At 41.5% G+C, this 17,900-nt stretch overlaps 1 protein-coding gene across 7 annotated transcripts in view; it reads right to left on the bottom strand.

Moving 5' to 3' along the window:
- scel (sciellin) overlaps window positions 1-17,900 on the bottom strand; it is a 44,836-nt gene that overhangs the window by 17,786 nt on the left and 9,150 nt on the right. For all 7 annotated transcript variants that reach the window (XM_029703713.1, XM_029703706.1, XM_029703707.1 and 4 more), the window contains exons 3-15: window positions 16,467-16,575; window positions 16,187-16,249; window positions 15,820-15,882; window positions 10,524-10,559; window positions 10,195-10,242; window positions 10,070-10,102; window positions 9,899-9,946; window positions 9,617-9,688; window positions 9,459-9,530; window positions 3,066-3,134; window positions 2,819-2,884; window positions 2,661-2,708; window positions 2,392-2,460 (exon numbers count right to left, since the gene is read on the bottom strand). In XM_029703713.1, the coding sequence (XP_029559573.1) occupies window positions 2,392-2,460; window positions 2,661-2,708; window positions 2,819-2,884; window positions 3,066-3,134; window positions 9,459-9,530; window positions 9,617-9,688; window positions 9,899-9,946; window positions 10,070-10,102; window positions 10,195-10,242; window positions 10,524-10,559; window positions 15,820-15,882; window positions 16,187-16,249; window positions 16,467-16,575 (796 nt within the window). The remainder of the gene's footprint in view (window positions 1-2,391; window positions 2,461-2,660; window positions 2,709-2,818; window positions 2,885-3,065; window positions 3,135-9,458; window positions 9,531-9,616; window positions 9,689-9,898; window positions 9,947-10,069; window positions 10,103-10,194; window positions 10,243-10,523; window positions 10,560-15,819; window positions 15,883-16,186; window positions 16,250-16,466; window positions 16,576-17,900) is intronic.

Raw genomic sequence — 17,900 nt, 5'->3', positions numbered from 1 at the left:
GACTTCTACTTCAATAACAAATGTTGGTTTGATTCCAAATAATCCATAGTTATATCCAAATAGCGCCGTTTTGTTTGTGCGTTCAAGACACTATCCGAAGGGTGACGCGCCCGGTGCGTTTCGTGACAAAAAATGTCAAAATATTCCATTACTGTACTTCGAAGCATGTCAACCGCTGTTTAAAATCAATTTTTATGCGATATTTCTCGTAAAAAAACGATAATATTCCGACCGGGAAACCCTGTTTTCGATCAAAGACGAAAAAATAAAAACATGGTGTCGGCTCCTGCACGCGCCCCCAGTTTCATTGTTCTCTGATCGACCACTATCCAAATGCGCTACTGTTTTTCAGCCATGGCCTGCAAAGTCATCATTCACCATTCTGCCGCCTTCTGAGAGCCCATGGGAGCCGTAGGAAGTGTCACGTTACAGCAGAGATCCTCAGTTTTCAATAAAGAGTGTAGAAGGCCAAGAAATGGTCAAAGAGGGCACTTCCTGTAAGGAATCTTCTCATGTTTTGGCCTGCCAAATGAGTTCTGTTATACTCACAGACACCATTCAAACAGTTTTAGAAACGTTGGAGTGTTTTCTATCCAAAGCTAATAATTATATGCATATTCTAGTTTCTGGGCAGGAGTAATAATCAGATTAAATCGGGTGTGTTTTTTATCCGGCCGTGAAAATACTGCCCCCTATCCATAACAAGTTGAAAGAATAGAGAAAACATTTTGTATGAAAACATATAAAATAATGTCAAGGTTGTTAGTTCCATCTACTTAATTTACCGACATCTTTGCTGAAGGGTAGTTCTGACCAGGCAACTAGAATACAGTCACTTAGTAGCCAACCGGCTAAACCTCCAGTGACCAAAATAGCATTGTAGCTAAATAGTCTGAAAAAGACAAATTGCTAAATACCGTAGCTATTAGTAAGCCGAATTGTCATTTCACAGCGTCTGTGTGATAGTGTAATGAATACCTGAGGAGAAAAAGGTGTAGATTCATGCTCAGCTCGAGATTCATTCAGGTGTTTATTTCGCCTTCGCAGAAGGCAGGAATCGTGGTCACAGGCAGGCAAAGGTCATACACAGGTAGGCAAACAGGCAGGTGAATCAAAACTAGGACTGAAGGCTATAACTGGTTCTCACAAACGAGCTAGGAAAAGGCTTATTAGAGTCAAAACGAACAATACCACAAAGGCACAAACAGAACGAACTGAACCAAATACGGAGCTGATGAGACCAGGTGAGTAACAGGTGAAATCAATGAACAAAAATGAAAGACAGGGCTACGTTCAAGAACACAAAGAAACGCAGCTACGTTCAAGAACACCACGAAACAGAACACAAGGGTGACTAAGAAAATACATACAGAACCTTACAGATAGTGTCACACAAACACTGTCCCATATAGAACTCACCAGCCAATATGCCCTTATTTCTGGTCCTCTGAGTTTTTCTTGAGGAATTCCATCACCTTGCGATGGTGCTAGGGAACGGTGGACTCGTTGCTAGGGAACGGTGGACTCGTATTGGTGCTAGGGAACGGTGGACTCGTTGAAGCCCGTATTGGTCCAGATCCACCCCCAGAGCCTCCGAGATAACTCGTCTCACTCAATCCTGCGGCTTGTCATCCTCCAGACCCTCCTAAAAGTCTTAAATTAAGGCGCCTGTCTCGGTTAGCTGTGTCTTGCACACTTCTGTGGAGATCCTCATACAGTTTGCCGTTCTGCTCTGCTTTCTTAATCAGTCATCCTCCAGCGTTGATATCCAACCCTCTGCCTCATCTAGCCTCTGTAATACGCCCAATACATTTTCTTGCATATCCATCTGAGATTGCATGACCTGAGAAACATTCGATTCAAGAATAGTGCTGACTCTACCCTTTTCTTCCATGGCCTTCTGTAGGGATGATTGCAAGGCCGACAACGAGCTGGGTTCTATGTTCTGCGTGTTCAAGGTCATGCTTGCTGAAGTGCTAGCAACAGAGCTAGCCCTGTTAAACGCTGCGCTAGCGATTGTGCTACATGTACGTGCTGAAGCTGAATTCAACACAGACATTGTTGAAATACTTTGATAAAACAAATAAAAATAACTTTCCCCTCAAAAACAATGATAGTAAATTGACAATTTTATCAAACTTTGAGGAAATTGGGAGGGTTTTATCTGGAGGCTCCTTTCAGACAGCCACCTTGCTTCGCAGCATCACGTCTCAATATTGAATAATATAGATTATTCTAGCTTGTACTGAATTAAATGTATTATATTACACATGTACTGTAGGAGTTTATTGGATTCAACAGACTTTTTAGTGAACCTTTCAAGTTCAATACAGAGTGCAGTGTCCTGCAGTATCTGGAATAACATGAACACCTCCCCAAGGGAGACCTTACCTGTCAGGGGAGGAGTAGCGAGCGTTCATGGTTGTCGGCAGGAGAGTATCAAAGAGGTCATCCTCGGTCCTGTGAAGATTATACTTATACTGTAATTATATGCATTACATTAGTAAATTATGTTCAATGTCAACACCGTTATAACAATTTGAAACCGAAGTCATTATCGTTAGCTAAATGGATTTTTGCACCAAACATATTTGACAGAAGGGACAATATGAAAATAATGGACCAATCCAAGGCCTTCAATTGAAGGTCAGTATGCTTACTTTGAGGAAGTCCCCCTTGGGGTAGTGGGGGGTTTCTTGCTGCCATCTCTGAATGAAAAGGAATGTGTTTTTAGGGATATATAGTATTTCATTACGGTTTTGCAAAAGTTGTTCACATTGTGTGTTTATGCTTAGTGCATATCGCTGCTCAAACTCACCCATAAGTGCTTTCCTTTTTAGTGGTTTTCAGTGTCACAGTATCTGTTTTGGAGACACTTGTCGTGCTTGAGGAACATGGAAGAAATGGATCAATATGTTGACCAATATTCATCAATATTCCTACACTAGTTCATTGGTGTATGTGGACACGACCAAATCAAGTAGGTATGTGAAAGTTTTTTAATCGCCTTCTAAAATCTTTAAAATAATGTGAATGTTTTATCTATTGTTAAACAAAGATCTTACCTGTCTGGGATCAAGTATTCAGTTTTGACGGATGTTGGTATCAGACTACTGACTAACTGATCCTCAGTCCTGCCAAGATAACAGTAACTAATTTATTATTAACCAGATACTGCATGGATTGAATTTATTACACATGTTACACATCCTATGTTATTGTGTCACTATGAGCCTTGTCAAGCCTGATTTTACACTTTGGGGGTGGTCACATTGACTTCTCACTCACTTATGGCTTTGAAGGTGGTGTTCTATGTAAAGAATATGTTACTGTTACGGCTACCATTACCCGTTACCATTGCAGTTACATTACTGTTACTGTTGCATTGTTACTGTTACTGTTGAGTTCTTTCTGTTACTGTTAAATCTCTGCAAGATTTACTACAGCTGGGGAGGGGGGGTTCTAAGCTGACATGTGGAATAGTTTTAAGATGGTCATACAATGGATCATTCAGCTATTTGATTTAGAATTCTAGGACCCCTTTAGGTATAAAAAAAGTTAACAAATTATTTCATAAAATATTGAATTTGGCCATCACTACCATAGCGCATAGAAATGCATTGAATAACAAATAAAAAAATGGCAAAAAAATCTTAAGGGCTACGGTTTTTGGAGTGTCTGTCCTATATCTAGGAGATATAAGAAAGCTCAAGATATATATATATATATATATATATACATACATACATACATACATACATACATACATACATACATACATACATACATACACACATACACACATACACACATACACACATACACACATACATACACACACATACATACACACATACACACAGTGGGGGGGGGGGAAGTATTTGATCCCCTGATGATTTTGTACGTTTGCCCACTTACAAAGAAATGATCAGTCTATAATTTTAATGGTAGATTTATATGAACAGTGAGAGACAGAATAACAACAAAAAAATCCAGAAAAACTCATGTCAAAAATGTTATAAAATAATTTGCATTTTAATGAGGGAAATAAGTATTTGACCCCTCTGCAAAACATGACTTAGTACTTGGTGGCAAAACCCTTGTTGGCAATCACAGAGGTCAGATGTTTCTTGTAGTTTACAATTTAGTCATTTAGCAGACGCTCTTATCCAGAGCGACTTACAGTAGTGAATGCATACATTTCATTTCATGAATTTTTTTGGTACTGGCCCCCCATGGGAATCGAACCCACAATCCTGGAGTTGCACACACCATGCTGGCTTTGCAAACACCATGCTCTACCAACTGAGTCACAGGGAAGACTAGTTGGCCACCAGGTTTGCACACATCTCAGGAGGGATTTTGTCCCACTCCTCTTTGCAGATCTTCTCCAAGTCATTAAGGTTTCGAGGCTGACGTTTGGCAACTTGAACCTTCATCTCCCTCCACAGATTTTCTATGGGATTACGGTCTGGAGACTGGCTAGGCCACTCCAGGACCTTAATGTGCTTCTTCTTGAGCCACTCCTTTGTTGCCTTGGCCGTGTGTTTTGGGTCATTGTCATGCTGGAATACCCATCCGCGACCCATTTTCAATGCCCTGGCTGAGGGAAGGAGGTTCTCACCCAAGATTTGACGGTACATGGCCCCGTCCAAACCATAATGTTTCCACCTCTATGTTTGACGATGGAGATGGTGTTCTTGGGGTCATAGGCAGCATTCCTCCTCCTCCAAACACGGAGAGTTGAGTTGATGTCAAAGAGCTCCATTTTGGTCTCATCTGACCACAACACTTTCACCAGTTGTCCTCTGAGTCATTCAGATGTTCATTGGCAAACTTCAGATGGGCATGTATATGTATTCTTGAGCAGGGGAACCTTGTGGGCGCTGCAGGATTTCAGTCCTTCATGGCATAGTGTTACCAATTGTTTTCTTGGTGACTATGGTCCCAGCTGCCTTGAGATCATTGACAAGATCCTCCCGTGTCGTTCTGGGCTGATTCCTCACCGTTCTCATGATCATTGCAACTCCACGAGGTGAGATCTTGTATGGAGCCCCAGACCGAGGGATATTGACAGTTCTTTTGTGTTTCTTCCATTTGCAAATAATCACACCAAATGTTGTCACCTTCTCACCAAGCTGCTTGGCGATGGTCTTGTAGCCCATTCCAGCCTTGTCCCTGACATCCTTGGAGAGCTCTTTGGTCTTGGCCATGGTGGAGAGTTTGGAATGTGATTTGATTGCTTCTGTGTACAGGTGTCTTTTTTACAGGTAACAAGCTGTGGTTAGGAGCACTCCCTTTAAGAGTGTGCTCCTAATCTCAGCTCATTACCTGTATAAAAGACACCTGGGAGCCAGAAATCTTTCTGATTGAGAGGGGGTCAAATACTTATTTCCCTCATTACAATGCAAATCAATTTCTAACATTTCTTACATGCGTTTTTTCTGGATATTTTTGTTGTTATTCTGTCTCTCACTGTTCAAATAAACGTACCATTACAATTATAGACTGATCATTTCTTTGTCAGTGGGCAAACGTACAAAATCAGCAGAGGATCAAATACTTTTTCCCCCCACTGTGTGTATATATATATATATATATATATGGGACTCCCAATCACGGCCGGATATAGAGATATATATATATCAGCAGGGGATCAAATACTTTTTTCCCCCACTGTGTGTGTGTGTATATATGTGTATATATATATATATATATATATATAGCTGAAAAAAATAAACGGAACACTTAAACAACACAATGTAACTCCAAGTCAATCACACTTTTGTGAAATCAAACTGTCCACTTAGGAAGCAACACTGATTGACAATAAATTTCACATGCTGTTGTGCAAATGGAATAGACAACAGGTGGAAATGATAGGCAATTCGCAAGACACCCCCAATAAAGGAGTGGTTCTGCAGGCGGGGACCACAGACCACTTCTCAGTTCCTATGCTTCCTGGCTGATGTTTTGGTCACTTTTGAATGCTGGCAGGGCTTTCACTCTAGTGGTAGCATGAGACGGAGTCTACAACCCACACAAGTGGCTCAGGTAGTGCAGCTCATCCAGGATGGCACATCAATGCGAGCTGTGGCAAGAAGGTTTGCTGTGTCTGTCAGTGTAGTATCCAGAGCATGGAGGCGCTACCAGGAGACAGGCCAGTACATCAGGAGACGTGGAGGAGGCCGTAGGAGGGCAACAACCCAGCAGCAGGACCGCTACCTCCGCCTTTGTGCAAGGAGGAGCAGGAGGAGCACTGCCACAGCCCTGCAAAATGACCTCCAGCAGGCCACAAATGTGCATGTGTCTGCTCAAACGGTCAGAAACAGACTCCATGAGGGTGGTATGAGGGCCCGACGTCCACAGGTGGGGGTTGTGCTTACAGCCCAACACCGTGCAGGACGTTTGGCATTTGCCAGAGATCACCAAGATTGGCAAATTCGCCACTGGCGCCCTGTGCTCTTCACAGATGAAAGCAGGTTCACACTGAGCACGTGACAGACGTGACAGTCTGGAGACGCCGTGGAGAACGTTCTGCTGCCTGCAACATCCTCCAGCATGACTGGTTTGGCGGTGGGTCAGTCATGGTGTGGGGTGGCATTTCTTTGGGGGGGCCGCACAGCCCTCCATGTGCTCGCCAGAGGTAGCCTGACTGCCATTAGGTACCGAGATGAGATCCTCAGACCCCTTATGAGACCATATGCTGGTGCGGTTGGCCCTGGGTTCCTCCTAATGCAAGACAATGCTAGACCTCATGTGGCTGGAGTGTGTCAGCAGTTCCTGCAAGAGGAAGGCATTGATGCTGTAGACTGGCCCGCCCGTTCCCCAGACCTGAATCCAATTGAGCACATCTGGGACATCATGTCTCGCTCCATCCACCAACGCCACGTTGCACCACAGACTGTCCAGGAGTTGGCGGATGCTTTAGTCCAGGTCTGGGAGGAGATCCCTCAGGAGACCATCCGCCACCTCATCAGGAGCATGCCCAGGCATTGTAGGGAGGTCATACAGGCACGTGGAGGCCACACACACTACTGAGCCTAATTTTGACTTGTTTTAAGGACATTACATCAAAGTTGGATCAGCCTGTAGTGTGGTTTTCCACTTTCATTTTGAGTGTGACTCCAAATCCAGACCTCCATGGGTTGATAAATTGGATTTCCATTGATTATTTTTGTGTGATTTTGTTGTCAGCACATTCAACTATGTAAAGAAAAAAGTATTTAATAAGATTATTTCTTTCATTCAGATCTAGGATGTGTTGTTTAAGTGTTCCCTTTATTTTTTTGAGCAGTGTGTGTGTATATATATATATATATATATCTATCCGGCCGTGATTGGGAGTCCCATTAGGCGGTGTACAATTGGTCCAGCATCGTCCGGGTTTGGCCAGGGTAGGCCGTCATTGTAAATAAGAATTTGTTCTTAACTGACTTGCCTAGTTAAATAACGGTTAATAGACTAACGAGTTTCAGAAGAAAGGTCTTTGTTTCTGGCCATCTTGAGCCTGTAATCGAACCCACAAATGCTGATGCTCCACACACTCAACTGGTCTAAAGAAGGCCAGTTTTATTGCTTTGTTAATCAGACCAATATTTTTCAGCTGTGCTAACATAATTGCAAAAGGGTTTTCTAATGATCAATTAGCCTTTTAAAATGATAAACTTGGATTAGCTAACACAACATGCCATTGGAACACAGGAGTGATGGTTGCTGATAATGGGCCTCTGTACGCCTATGTAGATATTCCATAAAAAATCTGCCATTTCCAGCTACAATAGTCATTTACAACATTAACAATGTCTACACTGTATTTCTGATCAATTTGATGTGAAAAAAATGTGTTTTTCTTTCAAAAACAAGAACATTTCTAAGTGACCCCAAACTGTTGAACGGTAGTGTATATGATTTTGTTTCACACATATTTTACTTATTTTTTGGGTTAAGCATAAAACTACCTCCATAATTCCATTACATTTTTATACCGGTACTGATTACCTTCAGACGTTTCCCATCACACATCGTGTTCGTGAGAATCTCCCCTTTCCACAGTGTGGTCCCAGTAGTTTGTAACCCAAACGGTTCGGATGCTACAAACAGAAGTTGGCACATCGACGCTACAGACGTTTCATGAGAAGACCAATTTTCCTGGTCTAACGAACACTGCTGTAGCTTGGCCACCTTCCACCGCACATGCGGAAGGCCACCATAGATGGATTTGGTAGATTGAGACACAGTCCATGCAAAAAACAGATAAAGTATCTCTAGATTAAATTGACGGATTTTGATGGGGAATTTCTTATTATGTTACTTAGATTGACGCACCGGTGCGTCAAAAGACTCTAAGGGGGATAATTATTATGTCATTATGAGCCTTGTCAAGCCTGATCTTACACTTTGGGGGTGGTCACTTTGACTAAATACAATTACAAAATAATATAAAGATCAAGTGTACCAAAATAAACTACAAAATATATTTATTTAATTAAATAAAAGTATATTGTATTTCAAAAATATGTGTATTTTAATTAACAGCAACAACATTCTCAGTATGGCCTTGAAGGTGGTGAGTAGGGTGTCTTATGTAATTCATTTGGACAAATCATGATTTCACAGGTGCTCACATCTTTTGAATTTCGGAAGGGGACATTTGGCCCATAGACTCACCAAAAACGGGCTGAGAGTTTTTGTTTAGAGCGTTAGAGAGGACACTACTTTGCTTGTCTGACACGTCTCCCCCCAGAACTAAATCCTGCATCTAACGCAATTACGCAAACACTACAGAACGGTACTTCAAAGCTTCACTCTACAGTAGATGTTGCATGTCTGTCTACAGTCCTGCTGCCAGCTCTGTCACCAGTCTGCCTACCACTGACATGATAAGACATCATCTTAGATGCAGCAGGGAAAAGAAAATACCACTGGGGGTAAAAAGAAAAAGTATGTGTGCTCGTATATCTGTCTCTGTGTGGGAAGCTGCAGCAGGAGCATGATCAATGGGCATGTCTGGGTCCTCTGCCAACACAGGTAAACATATTCTCACTGCAATCCCTCACAGACCTATCACAGGCTTCTCATATATAGCATAATGGTTATTTATAGTACAGGCCATAGATGTTTTAATACTGTGTTGTATTAAGATGACTTAATTCGTCAATTGTGCACAAGGTCTAACCGAATTTTGACTTGTCCCAACCCCTCCGAAAGATACCCACACATATACAGGTTGGAGCAGAGGGCTGCCACACTGGGTACCCGTGGAGCAGTAGTTGTGGGGGGTTAAGCTTGCTCAAGGGCATAAAATAGCATTTAGGATTTTGATACAGCAAGCCTTTGCCAGCACTTCCCGAAAGATTTTTCCGACCCGGATTCAAACTGGCAACCCTCCCGTTCCTGGCTCACCTCTCTAACCACTAGACTATCTGCCACCCCTATTTTCAAAGGTGCGGTTTTACCCTTTTCTGGAGCTGAAGACCCGATCGGTGAAGCGCTCAGTGTTGGTGGTGGGCGATTTCACAACTGGGGATCTGTAAACAGAACCAAGAATGTTTATGTACATCCTTTGATGGGGAATAGTAAAGATAAACCAGGTGTGCGTATGTAAATGTCATACCTGCTCACACTCTGGCTTGTGGAGATGGTAGTCTCAGTAGTTGTTCCACCTTTGGTGGTGGTAGTTGTGGTGCTGAAGGAATGAATTCAACAGAATATCAAAACATTAAAATGTTACTGTGTCACCTTTGATTGCAATACGTTTATAAAGGTGGTGAATAAACTTGGCCAAGGCTCCCTTGCATAAGATATGACTAGCTTGCCCCCCCATTCCAAAAAAAAGGAATAATAGAAACAGAATAAAAGCACTCATATTTTTTTAAATGTAAAACTATTGATCTACCTTGTTTTCTTAGGTTCCTCTGTGACTGTTGTTTTAGAGACAGTCGTTCTGTAATGACATTACATTAGTAGAGGCTGAATGAGACATTTCATGGATAATACATTTTATTACACAAACTATTCAGTATTGCACAAGCACAACTGGGATTCATTATCATATAGGGTCACCTACGTCTTGAGACCATCTGACTTCGGTGGTGAGGTACTGTAACAAACAAAAGACAGCATTTAGAGAATCTCTTTCACAACAGCTAAATATCCACTTACAGAACAATTCTGTTCATATTCAAACATTACCTTCTTGTGTAGGATGTGCTAGAACGTCCATAAGTTGAAGGCAGGGTGCTACATCAAAAGGGGAAATTCCATTTTATTAACACTAATATAACTGCTAACTGAGTGGACAAAATTTGGGCATGGGTGTCATAATTGTGTAATTTTCTGGTTGGAATCAGTTTTTCTGGTTAAAGTGATGTCAGCTAACCAGATTATAACCAGGTAAAGACATATTTTTCAAGTTTACAACCGGACCATTGCGTCTTTTCAAGCAATTTTGCCTACTGGGAACATATTACTGCAACAAGTAAAGGTGTGAGTTCTGTAAAGGAGGAGAAAATACTACTGACCTGCCCTTGCTCAATTCATCCTGACTCCCACCAAATCTGCAACCAGTCAGATGAGTTTCAGAGTGCATATCATCAGTCAGTGCAAGTATTCACCCCCCCCCCCCCCCCCCCCCCCCCCCCCACATTACAAAGTGGGATTGAAATTGATTTATTTGTGATTTATTTCTATAAATAATTATATAAATGTTTACAAATTAATAAAAAATGTATAACTAAAATGTCTTGGGTCTGTAAGTATTCACCCCCTTTGTTATGGCAAGCCTAAATAAGTTCAGGAGTCAAAATGTGCTTAACAAATCATATAATAAGTTGCATGGACTCACTCTGTGTTCAATAATAGTGTTTAGCATGATTTTTGAATGACTACCCCATCTTTGTACCCCACACATACAATTATCTGTAAGGTCCCTCGGTCGACCTGTGTATTTAAAGCACAGATTCAACCTCAAAGACCAGGGAGCTTTTCCAATGCCTCACAAAGAAGGGCATCGATAAAAATAAAAAAAATAAAAATAAAAAGCAGAGACTTAATATCCCTTTGAGCATGGTAAAGTTATTAGTTGGGCTTTAGATGGTGTACCAATACAGTCAGTCAATACAGAGATACAGGCGTCCCTCCTAACTGAGTTGACGCAGAGGAAGGAAACCGCTCAGGAATTCCACCATGAGGCCAATGGTGATTTTAAAACAGGTTCAGAGTTTAATGGCTGTGATGGGAGAAAACTGAGTGTGGATCAACAACATCGTAGTTACTCCACAATACTAACTAAGGACTAAGTGAATAGAAGGAAGCCAATATAGAATAAAAAATATTGCAAAACATGCATCGTGTTTGCAACAACGCACTAAAGTAATACTCCAAGACATCACTGAGTACCACTCCCCATAATTTCAAGCATGGTTATGGCTGCATCATTTAATTTCTTTTTTTTTACTTTTTGGATTATGTATGTATTGTTAGGTATTACTGCACTGTTAGAGCTAGAAACACAACCATTTCGCTATCCCTGTGATAGCATCTACAAATCTACAGTTGAAGTCGGAAGTTTACATTCACTTATGTTGATGTCATTAAAACTCGTTTTTCAACCACTCCAAAAATTTCTTGTTAACAAACTATAGTTTTGGCAAGTTGGTTAGGACATCTACTTTGTGCATGACACAAGCAATTGTTCCAACAATTGTTTACAGACAGATTATTTCACTTATAATTCACTGTATCACAATTCCAGTGGGTCAGAAGTTTACATACACTAAGTTGACTGTGCCTTTAAACAGTGTGGAAAATTCCAGAAAATGATGTCATGGCTTTAGAAGCTTCTGATAGGCTAATTTACATAATTTGAGTCAATTGGAGGTGTACCTGTGGATGTATTTCAAGGCCTACCTTCAAACTCAGTGCCTCTTTGCATGACATCATGGGAAAATCAAAAGAAATCAGCCAAAAACAATTGTAGACCTCCACAAGTCTGGTTCATCCTTAGGAGCAATTTCCAAATGCCTGAAGGTACCACGTTCATCTGTACAAGCAATAGTATGGAAGTATAAACACCATGGGACCACGCAGCCGTCATACCGCTGTCATGTCCTGACCAGTAATACGGGTTGTTTGTTATTGTAGTTTGGTCAGGACTTGGCAGAGGGTATTTGTTTTATGTGGTTTGGGGTGGTAGTTTGTTTAGTAGGGTATTTGATTTATGTATTCCGGGATTTTTTGGGCACTGTTCCTTGTTAGTGTATTTCTATGTTCTGTCTAGTCTTTTGTATTTCTATGTTTTGTTAATTGGGGTTGGACTCTCAATTGGAGGCAGGTGTTTTCTAGTTGCCTCTGATTGAAAGTCCTATATATAGGTATGTGTTTGTTGAGTACTTTGTGGGAGATTGTTCTGTGTATAGCCTTGTGCCTTACCAGCCTGTGATTAGTCGTTGTGTTTTCTTTGTGTATGTGTTTGTTTTGGTTCTCCTTCTTGTCTGTTTATAATAAAGAAGATGAGTGCACATTTCCCCGCTGCATTTTGGTCTATATCCGACGACAACCACTACAACCGCTCAGGAAGGAGACGCGTTCTGTCTCCTAGAGATTAACGTACTTCGGTGCAAAAAGTGCAAATCAATCCCAGAACAACAGCAAAGGACCTTGTGAAGATGCTGGAGGAAACGGGTACAAAAGTATCTATATTCACTGTAAAACAAGTCCTATATCGACAAAATCTGAAAGGCCACTCAGCAAGGAAGAAGCCACTGCTCCAAAACCGCCATAAAAAAGCCAGACTACAGTTTGCAACTGCACATGGGGACAAAGATCGTACTTTTTGGAGAAATGTCCTCTGGTCTGATGAAACAAAAATAGAACTGTTTGGCCATCATGACCATTGTTATGTTTGGAGGAAAAAAGGGGAGGCTTGCAAGCCGAAGAACACCATCCCAACCGTGAAGCACGGGGGTGGCAGTATCATGTTGTGCTTTGCTGCAGGAGGGACTGGTGCACTTCACAAAATAGATGGCATCATGAGGTAGGAAAATTATGTGATATATTGAAGCAACATCTCTAGACATCAGTCAGGAACTTAAAGATTGGTTGCAAATGGGTCTTCCAAATGGACAATGACTCCAAGCATACTTCCAAAGTTGTGACAAAATGGCTTAAGGAGAACAAAGTCAAGGTATTGGAGTTGCAATCACAAAGCACTGACCTCAATCCAATAAAAAATGTGTGGGCAGAACTGAAAAAGAGTGTGCGAGCAAGGAGGCCTACAAACCTGACTCAGTTACACCAGCTCTGTTAGGAGGAATCGGCCAAAATTCACCCAACTTTTTGTGGGAAGCTTGTGGAAGGCAACCTGAAGTGTTTGACCCAAGTTAAACTATTTAAAGGCAATGCTACCAAATAGTAATTGAGTGTATGTAAACTTCTGACCCACTGGGAATGTGACGAAATAAATAAAAGCTGAATGAAATCATTCTCTCTACTATTATTCTGACATTTCACATTCTTAAAATAAAATGGTGATCCTAACTGACCTAAGACAGGGAACTTTTACTAGAACGAAATGTTAGGAATTGTGAAAAACTGAGTTTAAATGTATTTATCTAAGGTGTATGTAAACTTCTGACTTCAACTGCATGTACAAGACCATGTTATGGGAATGCTTTTCTTGGCAAGAACTGGGGAGTTTTTCCAAGATAAAACATAAACAGAATGGAGCTAAATACAGGCAAACTCCTAGAGGAAACCTAGTTCAGTCTGCTTTCCACACTGGGAGACAAATTCACCTTTTAGCAGGACAATAATCTAAAACACAAGGCCAAATCTAAACTCAGCAAAAAAAGAAACATCCCTTTTTCAGGACCCTGTCTTTGAAAGATAATTTGTAAAAATCCAAATAACTTCACAGATCTTCATTGTAAAGTGTTTAAACACTGTTTCCCTTGCTTGTTCAATGAACCATAAACAATTAATGAACATGCACCTGTGGAACGGTCGTGAAGACACTAACAGCATACAGATGGTAGGCAATTAAGGTCACAGTTATGAAAATGTAGGACACTAAAGAGGCCTTTCTACTGACTCTGAAAAATTCCCAGGGTCCCTGCTCATCTGTGTGAACGTGCCTTAGGCATGCTGCAAGGAGGCATGAGGACTGCAGATGTGGCCAGGGCAATAAATTGCAATGTCCGTAGTGTGAGATGCTTAAGACAGCGCTACAGGGAGACAGGACAGACAGCTGATGGTCCTCGCAGTGGCAGACCACATGTAACAACACCTGCACAGGATCGGTACATCCAAACATCACACCTGTGGGACAGGTACAGGATGGCAAAAACAACTGCCCGAGTTACACCAGGAAAGCACAATCCCTCCATCAGTGCTCAGACTGTCCGCAATAGGCTGAGAGAGTCTGGACTGAGGGCTTGTAGGCCTGTTGTAAGGCAGGTCCTCACCAGACATCACAGGCAACAACGTCGCCTATGGGCACAAACCCAGACAGGACTGGCAAAAAGTGCTCTTCACTGACGAGTCGCGGTTTTGTCTCACCAGGGGTGATGGTTGGATTCGCGTTTATCGTCGAAGGAATGAGCATTACACCTAGGCCTGTACTCTGGAGCGGGATCGATTTGGAGGTGGAGGGTCCGTCATGGTCTGGGGCGGTGTGTCACAGCATCATCGGACTGAGCTTGTTGTCATTGCAGGCAATCTCAATGCTGTGCGTTACAGGGAAGACATCCTCCTCCCTCATGTGGTACCCTTCCTGCAGGCTCATCCTGGCATGGCCCTCCAGCATGACAATGCCACCAGCCATACTGCTCTTTCTGTGTGTGATTTCCTGCAAGACAGGAATGTCAGTGTTTTGCCATGACCAGCGAAGAGCCCGGATCTCAATCACCTGAGCACGTCTGGGACCTGTTGGATCGGAGGGTGAGGGCTAGAGCCATTCCCTCCAGAAATGTCCGGGAAGTTGCAGGGGCCTTGGTGGAAGAGTGGGGTAACATCTCACAGCAAGAACTGGCAAATTTGGTGCAGTCCGTGAGGAGGTGACGCACTGCAGGACTTAATGCAGCTGGTGTCCACACCAGATACTGACTGTTACTTTTGATTTTGACCCCCCCCCCCCCTTTGTTCAGGGACACATTATTCCATTACTGTTAGTCACATGTCTGTGGAACTTGTTCAGTTTATGTCTCAGTTGTTGAATCTTGTTTTGTTCATACAAATATTTACACATGTTAAGTTTGCTGAAAATAAACGTAGTTGATAGTGAGAGGACGTTTCTTTTTTTGCTGAGTTTATTTTGCAGATCCTTACCAAGAAGACAGTGAATGTTCCAGAGTGGCCTCACGAATTTGACTTAAATCTGTGTAAAAATCTATGGCAAGACTTGAAAATGTCTGTTTAACAATGATCAACAACCAACTTGACAGAGCATAAATAAGTTTAAAAAGAATAATGGCCAAATATTGCACAATGCAAGCTTACCCAAAAAGACTCACAGCCGTAATCGCTGCTGGGGTTTCTAACATGTATTGTTTCGGGGGTGAATACTTACTAATCAATATATATGTGTTTTATTTTTCTTTATACATTTTTTTAGCAATTTTGTTCCACTTTGACATTACAGAGTATTTTGTGTAGATCGTTGACAAAAACGTACAATTAAATCCATTTTAATCTCACTTGTAACAAAATAAAATATGAAGAAATCCAAGGGGAGTGAATATTTATGATATGCACTAGGTATAGGACACATATTGGTTCCTGAGGAGGATGACAGTGTGTGTTGTACGGTGATATTGATACCTCTTTTTTAGGGCCTCTACGGAGGTTGTCGTGTGAGGGGATTTTAAGTCTGCAGTCTCAGCACTGTGGATGAATACATTTGTTAAAATCATAGGTCTAAGAGATGATTATATTAAACCTTGGATAATAACACTGATAATGTAGTAAGTAGACCACAATCTTTTAGTAATGATCAGATATTTTAATTTCATTATCTCCAAGGAGGCCGCTGTTTTTTCAGTAGGTATTCATGAAAGATCCATGAAAATGTGTATTATTAGAGTGTTTCAGGTTTTCTTGGATCTATATACAAGTTGAAGCCAAGATGGGGTGATATATGAGTGAAGGGACTACAGGAGATACAGTATCAGGAAATTAGAATCTTTACCTGTCAAGAGCCTCATTGGACCGGTATTTGTTCAGAACCACTCTGCCAAAGTTTGGATCCTGGCTAAATGAGAGAAAAGAAGAGGACATGTTGAGAGGCAGTTTCTTGTTATTTGAGCAACCACTACTAATATTTTTTTATTGAACAGTAATGACACAGCAGCCATGTTTAGTCACATCCTAAACGTCTACCACACCCTACAGTAATGTTCCATTCCGATGATGGGTGGAGGTGTGTGTGTGAGGTTTGTATGTTTGTTCGTGTGATGCCAGTGTCTCACTCGACTGCTTCGTCCTGATCTGCGTTGCTCCTGATCCAACTTCTGTCCTTTAGCAGAGAAGTCTTCTTCTTGGGGTCCTCAATCGCCTGGCTGGGACTGCTGCCCTTAGCTACAACCACCATAACACCACACCCAGACACAAAACATTGACAAACTGACCTATACATTGATCTTATAGAAAATATTGCAATAGACTGAACAAAAGCAGTACTGCATAATAATGACATAATTATCACAATTGAAAGTGCATAACTATTACTGTTGTCCTATTAATACATCTAACTCAGGGACTGTCTTTGTCTTTCACCTGATCAAGTCATTCTGGTTACTCAACACCGGTTACAATGCTGACCCCTTTGTGAGGTTATGACACTGTGAAACCGCACCCACTGTCAAAATCCACCGAGGAGTTAGGTACCCTGAGCAGCCCCTAATATTTAACTAGTGTCACTGCTGTTCAGTCCTCACACAACGGGCCTTCTGCTATAGCTCCATTAACAAAGCTTAGGGGTGGATTGGGACACAAAACAAGGCTGAATGAATGGACAAATGGAGGAGTGAACACTGGGTGTATAAGTAAAAATCATATGTCTACCTCATTGCTGCTAAGAATGTGTGTTAGGAATGTGAAATTCCAGCTGTGTGGCACGGATAATGCTCATATGCTGTGTTATTCTGTATACAGTGCCTAGCAAAAGTCTACAGCCCCTTGCACAGTTTTCACATTTTGCTTCTTTAAATTTCAATCTAGAAAGTTATTACTTTGGGATTTTTTTCCACAGCCTACTCCACAGTTGTAGAAATGTTCTGCAGTTAATACAAAAATAAAAACAAGTCTTGATTGCAAAAGTCTCCAAACCCCTTGTGGCACACCTAAATATGTTCATGAAAAATCCCACAATTTGTTGAATGAGGTCCATCCGTTTGCAAAATAAATGGTTCTCATTATTTAAGACTAACTTCCCCTGTCTCAGTCCCTCAGTTGGATAGTGAATTTTAAACAATGATTTAAGCTCAGAGCCACCAATGATCTTTAGAAGCATGTCTGGGATGCATTTTTTAGACAGGCATAGATCAGGGGAGGTTACGAAATAATTCCAATTCACCGAATATCCCTTTGAGATTGTCAAGTATGGTAATTCATCTGTGGATGGTGTATCATATACCCAGACACTGCAAAGATCTGGCCATCCTCCCTAACTGAACTGTGGGGAGAATGGAAACTGCTCAGGGATATCACTATGATGCTTATAGGTCCAATGCAGATGTTTTTATCTCAATTTCAAATCATTTCTGGGTAACAATTAAGTACCTTATTGTGATTGTTTTAAAAAATTGCTTCTTAGCAATGAGTAATAAGCAATTTCACAACCAAGAATTTTGCTAGGACTGTCTCGGGAATGTTCACAGTGGGTAGGGGAAAACGGAAAACTA

Source organism: Salmo trutta, chromosome 20 (assembly GCF_901001165.1).
Source record: "Salmo trutta chromosome 20, fSalTru1.1, whole genome shotgun sequence".
NCBI lineage: Eukaryota > Metazoa > Chordata > Actinopteri > Salmoniformes > Salmonidae > Salmo > Salmo trutta.
This window is presented reverse-complemented; position numbering and strand designations above follow the sequence as displayed.